The 14,501-nt window shown below is 28.3% G+C and overlaps 1 protein-coding gene across 1 annotated transcript; it reads right to left on the reverse strand.

Annotated features, from left to right (window-relative positions):
- Positions 1-9,298: 9,298 nt before the first annotated feature.
- On the reverse strand, positions 9,299-12,773 carry LOC109795215 (cytokinin hydroxylase). The gene is made up of 4 exons (XM_020354654.3): positions 12,395-12,773; positions 11,879-12,108; positions 10,847-11,461; positions 9,299-9,992 (listed from the first exon to the last, which is right to left on the reverse strand). Exons 1-4 carry the CDS (start codon positions 12,669-12,671, stop codon positions 9,567-9,569), a joined length of 1,548 nt encoding a protein of 515 aa, XP_020210243.1. The 5' UTR covers positions 12,672-12,773; the 3' UTR covers positions 9,299-9,566.
- Positions 12,774-14,501: the final 1,728 nt, after the last annotated feature.

A 14,501-nucleotide genomic window follows, 5' to 3' on the forward strand; every position in this document is an offset into this window, starting at 1 on the left:
TGAGTGTTCTAGAATATAACTTCTGCATTGGGTGTTTTGGAAAAGACTCTCAAAGTAAGGGTAATTTGGGATATTTATAAAAAAGGCCGGTGCATCAAGAAATTTCCTTCAACTTGTGTTCTACAAAAACTGTTGGCACATTGTGTGCCCATCTATATGTAACCTGATCAATCACACTTACCATAATCCTCATGCAGTGGGAAATTTGAATAGGACCTTTATTAGTCTTGTTCTAAAGGTGGAAAATGGCACCTACTTGAGGCAATTTTGCCCCCATTAGTATTTGCAATGTAACTTAAAATCTTGACGAAGGTTTTAACTTAGACTTGAAAGGAATGATGGAAGAGCTTGTGAATCCTGTAACAATAGTTTTTTTTTTTTTTTTTTTTCCAAATGTCAAAGTAAATCTGATCTCATTACATTGGAGGTGATCCATTCCATGAGAAGAGGGGAAAAAAGGGAAGAAGGAATGGACGGTGGTTAAGCTGAGGAAAAGGCCAATAATAAATCGAGGTGGAGTTTTGTGAAAAACACCTTGGAAGATGATATAGGAATTTCCTGGGCCTTGTACGAATGGGTTAACCTTTTCGTAACAATGGTATCAGAGCCTTGTTTACGAACCCGGTGTCTCGAGTTCGAACCCGGAGAGGGAAGTTACTCCTGATATTGGGGGAGTTCCGACTTCACCAAGCTGCCAGGTGTCAGCTTCTGAAGAAGGGGCGTTTGATATAGGAATTTCCTGGGCCTTGTACGAATGGGTTAACCTTTTCGTAACAGAAGACATTGGGCTTTCGCAGTCATTTATTGACTTAAAGTGGTGTTGTATTTCAAGTCCAAGTGTCCTATAAGCGTTCTTTGGAATGGTGAGGCTGTGGAAGACTTTAAGCTTTCAACAGGGATCCAATAGGGTGATCATCGTTCACCTTATCTTTTGGTGCCATGTTGAAAAACTCTCCCAGTTAATTGAACAAAGTGTGGATCATGGCTTGTGGAAGTCGATCACTCTTTCTAGTGGAGAACCTTTTTCATCCTATCTTGCTTTTGGGGATGACATTATTATCTTAACGGAAGCAAATTTGATGCAGGTTGAGGTGATATCGAGATGTATTCAGCACTTTTGATCCTGCTCTGACTGAAATGTTAGTAGAGAAAAATGAAATTATTCTTGGTCCCAAATCAATGGACAATGGTGCTTTCAGTTATGGCAGAACAGATAATTTGGGGAATAAACCATCCATTTGATCCCTAGTGTATCACCCTCGTTATCTTAAATAGTCTTTAGACTACTATTACTCCCTAAAATATTAAAAATCATGTTTTATAGCCCTTCCAATATTAAAAATTCTTCAGATTAGTCCCTCAATGTCAGTAAAATATATCAATCTAGTGATGAAATTTATGGATATTAATACTTTAGAGGCTATATATATAATTTCATTGGTTTAAGGATTATTTATGAGTGATGGTGATATTTGAAGGACTAAATTAATAGTTTATTCAATACTTGGGACTAAGTAGAGAGATGTTCTAAACCAAGCTACCTCCAAAATAAGCACCTAGAAATAAAAGATGTTGTCTTTAGCTAGCAGGATAGCAGTGTCCAAATTATGGAATGCAGTCCATTTATCTACCTAGATTTGTTTGTGACAAGTTGGACAGAACTTGCAGATGGTTTCTATCTGAACCCGATACATAACAAAAACATTTTCGTTGTGTACTGTATCCCGCCTCACTCATAAAACGGAAACATATATCTATTTTGTGTTACAAAGTATGTTTTCATGAAAAAAGTGTGTTCTAGGAAAAGATTATATTTATTGATTTTTTTATCAGCATTCTATAAACATGGTTAAACACGGGCTTAAAATATTGAGAAAATTTTATGTTTATTGATTTTTTTAATCAGCATCTTAAAAACATTGTTAAACATGGCCTTAAAATATTGAGAAAATTAATACTGCTATGAAAAATGAGGTAGTTTCTACAATACTATTTCCTAAAAAAGCAGTACGTCTCAGTCCCCACAATAGACTTATGATCAATTTACCAACCAAGTTTCTTCGCTGCCCCAAAAGCTACGATGACATCAAATAAAAAGACAATTCTCATTGCGGCGTACGTACCAAAACGAAAAGCATTCTATAATTGTTTAGAGAAGTATCAGCAAGACACTAGTTTTTAACATACTCATGTCCTTTTATATATATATATATATATATATATATATATATATATATATATATATATATATATATATATATATATATATATATATATATATAATTTATTGAAAATTATAAAATTAGGAGAAAGTTATTAAATAAGATTTGAAACTCATTAAATTGTGTTTTCTAATAAATTTTTAATTAATTTGATAGAGTGTTTAAAATAATGTATGAGAGTGTTGCTTGCATTTATCTTGTTTTGAATTTAGTATATATATATATATATGTATGTATGTATATAACATTTACTTTTGTCTTTAATTTATAAAATGTTGTCATATTAGTTTCTAAAACTAAAAAATTGTTAAATAAGTCCTAAAATTTAACTACTTATTATCTTTTTAATTCCTAATTTAACTACTTATATTAATATTATCACTTTAATCACACATATTTTTGAATTTTGAATTAATATGATTGTGAATTTGTACTTTCAAGGATATATTTAACAATTGTTAATTTCAGGAATTAATATGACACCATCTTCCAAATTAGAAATCAAATTCGAGTATTTACTCTATAAAAAAAAGTAACTATTTATTACTTTTAAAAATTATGATAAATTTAATTCATCACCCATCTAAACACGCATATAATTATTTATAACTTACTGATTGGTATAACATTACTCTACTCATTTTTTTTACCCTTTTTCTTTTATCATATCATATATATTATCTATGTTAATTTCTTTTTAGAGGAAATTACACTTGCAATTCCTATGTTTTTTTAGATTGCATTAGATATTCTTTCGTTGTTTTTTGATCTATAGTGAAATCCCTTAAAAGATCTTACATATGTGATATGCACATGAATTTTAATAATTTTTTTCTCTCAAAAATGTGCCTTTTAATAGAGAAGTTGAGGGACTTTTTTTGGACTAAATAAATACTTGTGTCTCATATTAGAGGCATGACATATAAAAAGATTAATAAATAAATAATTAAAGACTAAATTGTAAATGGAGCAATTTATGAGAATAATTATTATTTAATAGGAATAACAATTTTAAGGAATTATAAATATCTACTAACGTAAAACAAGGTTCCCTCCTTGATAAAAAAATATTCTTTTAAATTTTGACTATCACAAAAGATAGAAAGAGTAGAAGAAAAGATCAAAAGAAGTGAAAAATCTTGATTTTTTTCTTTTTTCAAGAAGATCAAAGTACCGTAAAGTTTAAAGATATTTTTGCTATGAAAAAATTATGCATTATTCCTTTATTATGTGAGAACCATAGATTTTAAAAATCCTTTTAGTTTCCAATAATTGATAGTTTTAGAACACTAAAATTTACATATTTCTAAGTACTTTCCTTTCTTTTTATAGAAGAAAAAACAAGTTAGTGCACGTCGTTTTTATTCACCCGTTGAAAAGGACATTTGAGTTTGAGTATCCAAGGTACGATGACATAAATTAAATAGTATACAATGTTAACTTATCCAAATGTATGAAATAGCTTCACAAAGGTACAATTACACAATTATTAAATAGTATACAATGTTAGCTTATAAAAAAGTGGTGTTCCTTTGCTTTGCCATTCTCATTCTGGCCTATATGGTTCTTTATCCATTTTTCATGGTCCTATATACATACACTTTGACAAAGACAACACAACACGCCCACATACAGCACGGAGCTATATCCTTAATACATTGAATTTGATTTATTTGAATTTTTATTCCATTTTGTGTGGATTAGATCGAATCCCACTTAAGAATATGGGATTGACCAGCACAACATATAGGTGATAGAGCTTTCAACACGGAAATAGGAAGACTCCATGTGTCCTTATAAATCAGAATATATGCATGCGTGAATCTTGTTTTAAATTTTTTACAATTCCTTTTCATTTCATATTATACTCATTTTTCGGCGGGGCATACTTTTTTTTTCTATAAAAAGTACTCCTTGATGTTCACTTTTTTTTAAATATATATATATATAAGTATTTATAGGTTCTCTCTAATATATTAATCTTTAGTTGATTATTGGCATCATAACACGATTCAACCTTTTGATGTTTCATTCCAATTATTCATAATATAGAACAATATAAATGAGATATCCATACTTCAAATTCAAAAAACTTCATATAAATAAATACGTTATAATTAAATATAAAATCATTTTTAAACCTCCACTGAGCTAATTCAAAAAGTGAGTGGAAAGAGTCTACATTCAAACTGTTGAAATTGTGTCGGCAAGGTTAGGATGGGCATCTAATTAATTAACCATGCATGCAGTTTCATGAAACAAGAAAATAAGAAGTGTGAAGCACATAATAATGCGGTGAGAAATTGCTTATGCGAAACGTCCATATCGAAGAATAACTTCTCAGCTGAAAATCCTTATTTCTTTTGGTAAATTTTCTAGCACAATAATCAAAGTTGTTCAAAGGAAGTGAAAGGAGAATGATTAAAAAAAAAATCTATATTATCAGTAAAAATACTCCTTTTAAACTTATATATAAGCAACTAAAACTAATTTCACACAAATTAAAAAATCATTAAATATATTTAATTTTTATAATTTCACATAAAATAAACATCACATTATAAAAAAAAATATTTTTAATCATATTTATGGTACATAATACCACCATTTATTAATATAAGAATATTTTTGAATTAAGAATAATAAATAAAGGTGACTTTAATAAAATTTATTCATATTTTACTTAAAAAATTCTAAACATTTTTATTTGTATATAAATCTAGAGTGAGTAACAATTAGACTCAAATTATCATAAGAATTACCTAGAATGTGTAAAGTTTTTATCCATCAAATTAATGGATTTAGATCGAGAAATAGGTAAACTAGTCACAAAATTTGTGGTATACTGTAGATACTAATTTACCCCTTATCAGCACCTGCACGGAATGATTGTACATATTCATATTTTACTTAACCAATGTACTGATGTCGAATCTGGATATAAGTATACCCATTACAAATGAACGCCAGTAAAAAAAGTATCTTTTCCTTCACTAAAGTTATATTAATTTCTTAGTTATAAAAAAGGTAATTATGATGAATAAAATTAATAAAAGGTTCTTCATTCCAAACAATCCAGGGGAGTAGCCTCTACTTTTTAACTCCAAAGAAAGAAAATATATCGGCATTTGGCTTTATGATTAGAGATGAGGTGAGTTTATCATTCTGTCGGAGTAGATCCTACTCGAAGGTCCCATTATTAATTAATTATAATACCAAATGAATTGCCGGTTGTCAAATGTCAATAATTAAACCTATTAACTTAATGATTAAACTATTTTTATAATTTTTTTATAATAATCAATATCATTGCAATGATAGTATACAAGTATGTTCATTTTTTTATACGATAGTGAGAGAAGTAAATTTAAATTATATAAATATTTAAAATTTAATTAAATTTCACCACTTAAAAAATCTATCATCAATTTTTTTAAAAAAATCTCACGTCATGTAGTTTAGTCTTAGGGGGTGTATTGGATTAGGATTTTAAAGGACTTTTTTAGTTATAAAAAATCCTGCGGATTTTAAAAGACTTTGCAGGATTTTCATGACTTTTAAGATTTTGCAAGATTCTACAAGACTTAAAATCAGGATTTTAATGGATTCTGCAAGACTTTTAAATTAAGATTTTAATGGATTCTGTGGGATTTTGTGGAGTTTTGACATTTGATAAGATTTAAAAAAAATTATACATTCAAATTTAAAAAGAGTCAAAGATAAAAATAATAAATAAAAAAAATAATGTCTAGATAAATAATAATAATAATTCTCTATAATATTCTATCCTCTTTTTATAGCATCCACTATCAATTGTAACAATTTATCGGAATCATCCTTAATCCAAGCTTCATAGTTTTCTTTCTCTTTTCATTTTTCTTTATTATTTCCTTGTGAATCTCCCATTTGAATTACTAAAACAATATATGTTAAAAAATAGTTATATAAATAATTACGGATAATAGACAAAATCAATAAAATTATATTATTATTTTTAGAAGCACACCATCATACAAGATCGAATATATTTTTGCTATCCAAATGGATCAAATACCTCAGTTATTATAAAAAAAAATGTAAAAACGAAAATATAGAAACATAAGATAATTTTTTATATAAAAAAATTAGTATATTCGATACTGAAAAAATATTTAGATATATAATTTTTTTTATATAAACAGAAGTATTTAGATATAGAGAATATATATATATATATATATATATATATATATGATAATTTTTAACGATATTTATAAATATAAATTATTCTAACAAATATTTTAACAATATTTTCTTTTTTAAAAAATAAGTTAATGAAGGCATAAATCCTAAACCCTAAAAAATTAGATATTGCAATGTCTTATGTTAATTTTCTTTTTTTAAAATATAAAAAATCTTAATTTCATAATATAAAAATAAAAAAGAAAAATTCATAGTAAAAAAAATAAAATAATTGTTGAGTCATAAAAGGAGGAGGGATAAGAGTAACAAATTCAAGGGAAAGAGAGAATTCGCAATTTTTATGCTAAGAGGGTTCTTCCCCCTACTAAGATCCATTTTTATCTCATTCTACTCACAAAAACCCTAACAAATTCATCTTTTATATATATATATATATATATATATATTTTATATATATATATATATATATATATATATATATATTGTTGAGATTATGATATCAATTTCATCTTTCACCTTTTTCTTTTCTTAACGTGTGTCATAAAAAAATTACCACTTAAAAGTTAAAATTTCAAGTATTTTTTTGTGTTATATAAAGGAACAAATTCAACTACATAGAATAAAATAAAGTAAGTCAATTAAAGAGAACGAACAGAAAAATAAAACAAGTCAATGACACTATCATTTACATATTAGAGTTTCACAAAATAGGAGAATGGTATGAGAATCGTATTATATATGAGCAATGAACAATAGTGTAGTATTATTAGTAGAGAAAAAATGGAGAAGACAGGAGCATAGAAAAAAAAGATGAAAAACTCACTTGAAAATTCTTAAAACACTTGAAAAATCATTTCAAACAATCCTTCAAAATCCGATGGGTTTGGATGGGATTGTTTTATGAATCTGGTATTTATAGATAACACTAGAAAGTCTTTCAAAATCCCTCTCACACAACAATCCTTTAAAATCCTTAAATTTTTGAATACCAATAGATTGTTTTTAAGTTGTAAAAAATCTCAAATGAATACCAGTGGATTTTAATGGACTCTTTAAAAAATCCTAAAAATCCAGATTGAATACCACTGGATTGTTTTTAAGTGACATAAAATCCTGATTGAATACCAATGGACTTTTTTACTCAAAAAAAGTCTTTTAAAATCCTACGAAATCCTAAACCAATACACCCCCCTTAATCATTTAATATAAGATTTAACTAATTAATAATATTTATTTTTCTAATCGTACTTAGAAAATCCTTCCACTAACTTATTTCTAAGACCATGAACCCATGAACAAAGAGAGATAACAATTTGATAATCGAGAAGGAACGAAAGTGTCTGCGAACAAATGGAAGAAAATAGGAATGAGAATGAGATGCTCTGGAGACGATACTGCAATCCAACAAAATTTATTATTATTGATAATTATTTAATAATAATAAATTAATTATCTTTATTTTATTATTTAATAAAAATATTAAAGACTAATATATAATAGCTACTAAAATTTATTATTAGTGATAATTATTATTGAAAAAACTTAAGTCTCACATCTAAAATAGATAAAATAATTAAAGAGTGTAAGTAAAAAACAATTCTCACCTTATAAGTTTCACATCTCTTAGGATATAAGACAATTAAAAAAATAAAGAAAAAACACAAGTCCCATTCGTTTATAGATAAAATAATTAAAAAATATATAAGTAGAGAACAATTCTCACCTTACAAGTTCCACATTTCTTAAGAGATAAGATAAGACAATTAAAAAAATAAATAAAAAAATAAAAATCTCATATCAACTATAAATAAAATAATTAATTAAAAAATAAAAAGAATTATAAAAATATAAATAGAGGACAACCCTCATTAATTAGAGATACAATTAAATAGAATTATTAATCATTTCTTAAATTTTTAGTTACAATAACAAAAAATATTAAATGCTATTAAAAAATATCTAAAAAATTTATACATTTTTTCGACCATTATAAGAATCATTACTAGCATACAGAATAATTGTTGCTAAATGTTTTAACAATGCTGTATATAACTGTTAATGTGAAAATGCCAGCAATAATTTTTATTGTCACTAAAAAATATATTAAATGCTACTAAAAATTTATTTTATTGTAATGTTTATTCTGTTTGCACATTCAGACGTTAGACCCAACAGAGCATGAAAAAGTCATTCACATTGTGGATTTAGAATTTGGAGGGAACGAGGGAATTCGGAAGACACGTAGTTTCGACCTTATATTTTGATTTGAGGAATCAAAATCATACCTCTCATCACTCTTATATAATTTAGCCTCTTCCCACTAGATATGTCCTATATATGGAAACGTATCATATATGAATTTTTTTTAATAATAATAATAACTATCAAAACAGACAACTTAGAAGGTTTAAAAAGATAAAAAAAAAACTATCACATATATTATTATCATAATTATCTTAATCATTATTGTTATCATAGTTATTGTAATTATCACTATTATTATTATAAATATTACCATTATCATCGTTACTACTACTATTGTCATTATTGATGATAATGATAATAACGACGATGATAGTAATTTTAATGACGATGACAAAGACGTTGATAGTGATATAACAATAGTAATATGGAATAACAGTTGTAACAACAATAATAATAAAAATAATATGGTAAAGATAACTATCATAGTGACAATATGCGAGTTTTATTTATAATTTTTTAATTTAAATCGTTCATTTTAATTTAAAAATTAATATTCAATATTTTCATTCTTATGTTAAAAACTTATGAGATTATTGTTACTGTTATTTTTACAACTATTATTATCATTATTATTCATCAATGATGAAAGAAATAACGACGAAAACAATGACAATCATAAATGAATACTCTTGTATGATTCAAATATACTATTCAATTATTTATTATAAAATATCTGCTCAATTTCATCCCCATGACTGGGTTCTCATTTGTACAAATTTAATAACCATCCCATAGGCAAAACACATGCGCATATGCGATTAATATTTGAAGATATCATATCTTATTATTAAAGATATTGTAAGCTATTATCCTACGATTATCTAGGTTGTATTTTCTGATGGAGCTTCACTAATAGAAAGTCCACTATATATACTTTGTGAAATTGAGTTAAGCATTCTAAAGGGGCTGAACTATGAGTGGAAGTCCATAACTTGGCCTTAGGGAAAGCATAATAGATGGTGAATGATTGTAACCTGGTGATAGCTTAAAAGTAAACCTAGAGAGAAGAAGGGTTAATACAATCTTGTACTCCATAAAGGTCAAATTCCTACCAACACACATTCTCCCTCCAAACCCAAAAGGCAAGTACCCCATCTTGTGCTTGCATCCACCATTCACATCATCCATGAACCTTTCTGGTCTGAACTCGTTCGCATCCTTTCCCCATAATTCAGGGTCATGGTGCATCGCTACCACGTCTATCCACATGTTGGTTCCATTAGGCACTGTTATATCATCAACTTTTATGTCTTCCCTTGCTTGCCTTTGCACATTGGGTGCTGGTGGGTATAGTCTTAGAACTTCATTCATAACCCATTTCATCTGCGTGTACAAAAAAGTCATTTCAATTAATCCTAGTAAAATCCAAAAACGTGTACATTAAAGTTCCTGTGGATATTATTAATGAGCATGTGCTGATTTGAATTAATTGGTTGTAATGAAAAGCAAGGAAGAGGCCCCTACATATATATATATCCAAAGTCAATGTTGCAATCAAGTGCAAGACGTCAGGGTTGGAAAGGGTGACGCTTTATTACTATAAACTAAAATAAAGTTAGAAAGAAAGTGACACTTTGTTCTCTCAGTCGTAATTTTGTGGGTATCTCATTATGCCCTCGATCACATATGATGCCTGCCATAAATAGCAGTTTTTCTATCCGCGTATCCAACTAAATGAAACCAATATATATATATATTTATACAACAAACACACACCAAAAAAACAAAAATACATGTTTCAGCTGCCATGCCATGCCACTGCCTTTGACGTCAATATTTTCAATTATATAATATTTTTTATCTCTCCATATATATCTTTCTCAATATTATAATGCAAAAATACAATTTTTTCTTTTACAGAAAAGGTACGGCACAATGTTTATAAATTTAAAGCCACATGATACATTAAGAAATTAATCGTTAGTATAAAATAAAATAATTAGGGTCGGTCGTATTTTGATTCAACTCAATCACAGGGAAATTAATGGAAAAAAGTATAAATTTAAATCTTCCTGCAACATATTTTTATTAATTAAATAAAAAATTATTGAATTTAAGTGAAATAATAAATGTATTTTTTTATATATATCTTTTTTTCTGTAAGTGAACTTCATTAGAGGTTATAATTAACATTAATTACACTAGTATAGTATTATAAACGTAAACAACGTACGTACCTTCTTTAAACCAGCAAGCATGGAAATATCAAGTTCTTCTGTCTCCCCCACCACTTCTCTTATCTCATCTCTCAGTTGGTTTTGCCAGTCTTCATGCATGGCGAGAAGCAACAAAGTCCATGTGATGGCAAGTGCTGTGGTTTCATGGCCACCAAAGAAGAAGGTCTTGCATTCATCAACAACTTCTCGCGATGTTAATGTCTTCCCTAGCCTGCCATCAACCTGATTGTTTTCCTGAAGCAACAAACCTAACAAATCTCGTTGAGAATTCTTGGTGGATGAATTCTTCCGAGATTCTATGATGGACAACAAGAGCTCATCGATTTCTTTCCCAAGTTTCTTGGCCTCTAACGTTTTCTTGACGTTGAAACACTTGCCAAAGGGAACTCCTACATATCGATTAGTCTGAAAGAGAGTCATTTGCAAAGCTCGTAATTTGTCGAAAACATCTCTTGCGTTGTCATCTTTCATGCCAAAACTTGTTCTTGCTATGATCTCTCCAGCTGTTGCTATGATCTCTCTTTCCATGTCAAATTCGGGGTTTCCCGAGTTTATTTGTCTAACCCATCTTTCTATCATTTGATTCGTGGAATCAACCATCATGTTTGCCATGTCCTGTATATAATATTGCAACAACTAATCAGAATATTCGATTATGGCCAAAGCAGACACAAAAACGTTTGACGTCAACAAAAGGACAACAGAATATTGAATTTGTTTGGTGAGACTGAGACATTAATTTCCTTGTAGTTTCCTAAAGGTTATATTTTATGTTTTGTTCATAGTAGAAAGTTAAACGTTTAAACGGATTTGAATTCCTTTTATTTACCTAACGCGTGAAAAACATATTAATTAACTGTGCAGCAAAAGTGTAAAACGATAGGAAATAGTCCACAGCAAATATTTATACAATTGCATGAGCACTTTTCAAATTACGACATCATGCTCCACGAGGATATTTCGAAGCCATTCCATTTTCATGGTTGATGAGGTACAAATGCAAATTTTGAGAGAGAGAGAAAGAAAAAAAACCTTCAAGTTAATGGGATTGAATGCTGGGGCAACAATGTGCCTGTGACGAACCCAATCGTTGCCCTCAACCATGACCAAACCACTCCCAAACATAGGGTCTCTGTCATTTCTGAACACACTTGGTTTTCCCCATTTCTTTGCCATCACCACTGTTGATATTTTCTTCAAAAACTCTGGCTCTGAAACGTACAGAAATGGCTCTGTCCCCAACCAGTACACGAACACCTTACCTACACAAACAAATACCAAATTAATGCATCTTAATTTAATTAACATATTAACATGATCAATTGAGTTATTATGTTTTTCTTTTAATATGCATCGATATATATACTAAGAAAAGTTGAGTTTATCATCATATGGGGTTAGTCTCTCGCAGCGTGACAAATAACAAGAGAAGGATTTATATGTATTTATGCATAGTACTTGGCAACATGTTAAACATGATTGTATTCTAAAGATGATAGGTGTGGGAAAAGAAAAGAAATGCATGGATACATGACATAGGAGGCTTACCATGCGATTTTTGCCAGCTAGAAAAGTAGGGGAAAACGTAAGAGTGTATATCATGTGGTAGGTTTGAGGATACAACCGATGATTGAATGTTTTTTTTCATTTCTTTAATGTTTCCGAGGGGAAAACTTGGGGTTGGCCCTCCCAACCCACATTTCTTAAGCTTGTTAAGTGTTTGGTTAGGGAAAACCCACCAAGAAAATGTTAGTATCAAGAGCAAGAAGAGGCAAAGTGCTACCAAGAAAGCAACAAGAACCCCAACTAGCCCTAGAAAATCCATCTCTCTCTCTCTCTTAATATGTATATGTATCTCTAATAAGCTTTCTCTAGCTATGTCTCTCCTTACTGTGTATCTCTATATATCACAGGGTTCAATATACGATTTGGTTGTGTTGTTGGAAGCAAAGTGCTATATCGCTATTTATAGAAGGGATATGAGTAGTACAATCCGTGGTTTTGACTATGTAAACGAGTAGGATATCAATACAATATTGTGACCTGTTGAACCTTTTGACGCATTTTGAATTTTTTTTTTTTTCTATTTCGGTCCAACTTTTGTTTTCGTGTCAAATTTATTGGTCGCATTAACATTTTCGGCTGGAGCTGGACGACTGGACCAAAGACCTTTAGTAGCGAATTACTAGGATGAAAAAGAAAAGGGCCAGGGAAAAAAAAATACTTGCCACTAAGTTTGACCGTATATATATATATATAATATACAACAACAGATATATGTAAAATAATTAATTAGTCCTTTAAAGTTAGTAGATACCAATCCTTAAAATTATAAAAATGTTATTTTATATTATTATCGTTAATATGATCATTTAATTACATCTAAGATTTTTATTATCATATAACGGTCAAATGTTATTTTTTGTTTAAGCTTGATTGTAGAGAGAAATGTTCGACAGGCTAAGCACTTATTAACCTACCAAATTATTTTACCTTAACTGGCCTATCTATGTAACATTCGGGTCCTTGCAATGCTACTATTGATGCAAAGCCAATAACCAACAAGTTTTCGGTACGAGAATTTGGGACCTGTTTAGTACAGATTATAATACTAATTTTTAAAATATAGATAAATTGATTAATAAGTATGATCCTAGTTGAGCAAAGATAAGTTCTAATTTTTTTTATTCTGAGAAATGGGTTGGATAATATCGTATTTTAAAAACATGTTACGAATGAAGATATCATATTTGGGTTATGAAAACAATAATTTTAGCTTCTTAAAATCACATTTAAAGGGTGAAATATTACATCTAAGTATCTAACAGGTGAAACTAAACATACGGTAAGTGATTTCACTTAAGAGTGTAAATATAATTTTTACAGGATATATGTCAGCTTGTATTGTTATATACTTCTTAATTATATGAAGATATAAAAATTACAGATGATATTTCATATAAAAAATTAAAGAATTTAGTTATATATATCCTTGAAAACAATCCAGGTTTTATCAAGTGGTTGTCTACAATGTAAAACTGTAAAAGGTTGTTTGTCAATTTCTTCTTTTAATTCTTGAGTAATGCTGCAATCCTATATGCAGTTAATGTGCTGCCAAGAGGCCGGTTATGCATATTTGGGTTAGAGGATCTTATAGATTGTTAATAAGAATTTAATTGTAGATAAATAAAAATAATAATAATAAAAAAGTGGATAAATATAGGATACGGAGTATATACTAATAGTGGAAAGGGTTATTATGCTTTCATCAGATAACAAATCAACATATAGATAATGAAAGTTAAATAGTATTTAAATTTTTTAAAAATTTATAAATTTGTTTTATGTATTAAAAATTTTCAACTTAATAATTAAATAATTAAAATTTAATGTAAAATATAAGTTATTAAATGAAGTAAATTTACTCTAAAATAAATATATATATATATATATATATATATACGCATATATATATGGGGAGTGATTTATTTACTCTAAAATAAATAAATATATATATATATATATATATATATATATATATATATGCATATATATATGGGGAGTGATCTATTTACTCTAATAATAAGTTTATCTAAACTTGCTTTATTTAATAACTCATGTTTTATAAAAAAAATAATCAATAATTTAACTGTTG

The sequence above is a fragment of the Cajanus cajan genome, chromosome 7 (genome assembly GCF_000230855.2).
Source record: "Cajanus cajan strain Asha chromosome 7, NIPB_CcT2T_4, whole genome shotgun sequence".
NCBI classification, from domain to species: Eukaryota; Viridiplantae; Streptophyta; class Magnoliopsida; order Fabales; family Fabaceae; genus Cajanus; species Cajanus cajan.

Bases quoted from the DNA above. Each gene is read 5' to 3' on its own strand.
- LOC109795215 (XM_020354654.3), bottom strand. From the start codon at position 12,671: ATGGATTTTCTAGGGCTAGTTGGGGTTCTTGTTGCTTTCTTGGTAGCA. The intron at 12,109-12,394 runs GTAAGCCTCCTA...TTGTTTGTGTAG, and splicing joins TAGCTGGCAAAAATCGCATG to GTAAGGTGTTCGTGTACTGG. The intron at 11,462-11,878 runs GTTTTTTTTCTT...TATTATATACAG, and splicing joins TCAATCCCATTAACTTGAAG to GACATGGCAAACATGATGGT.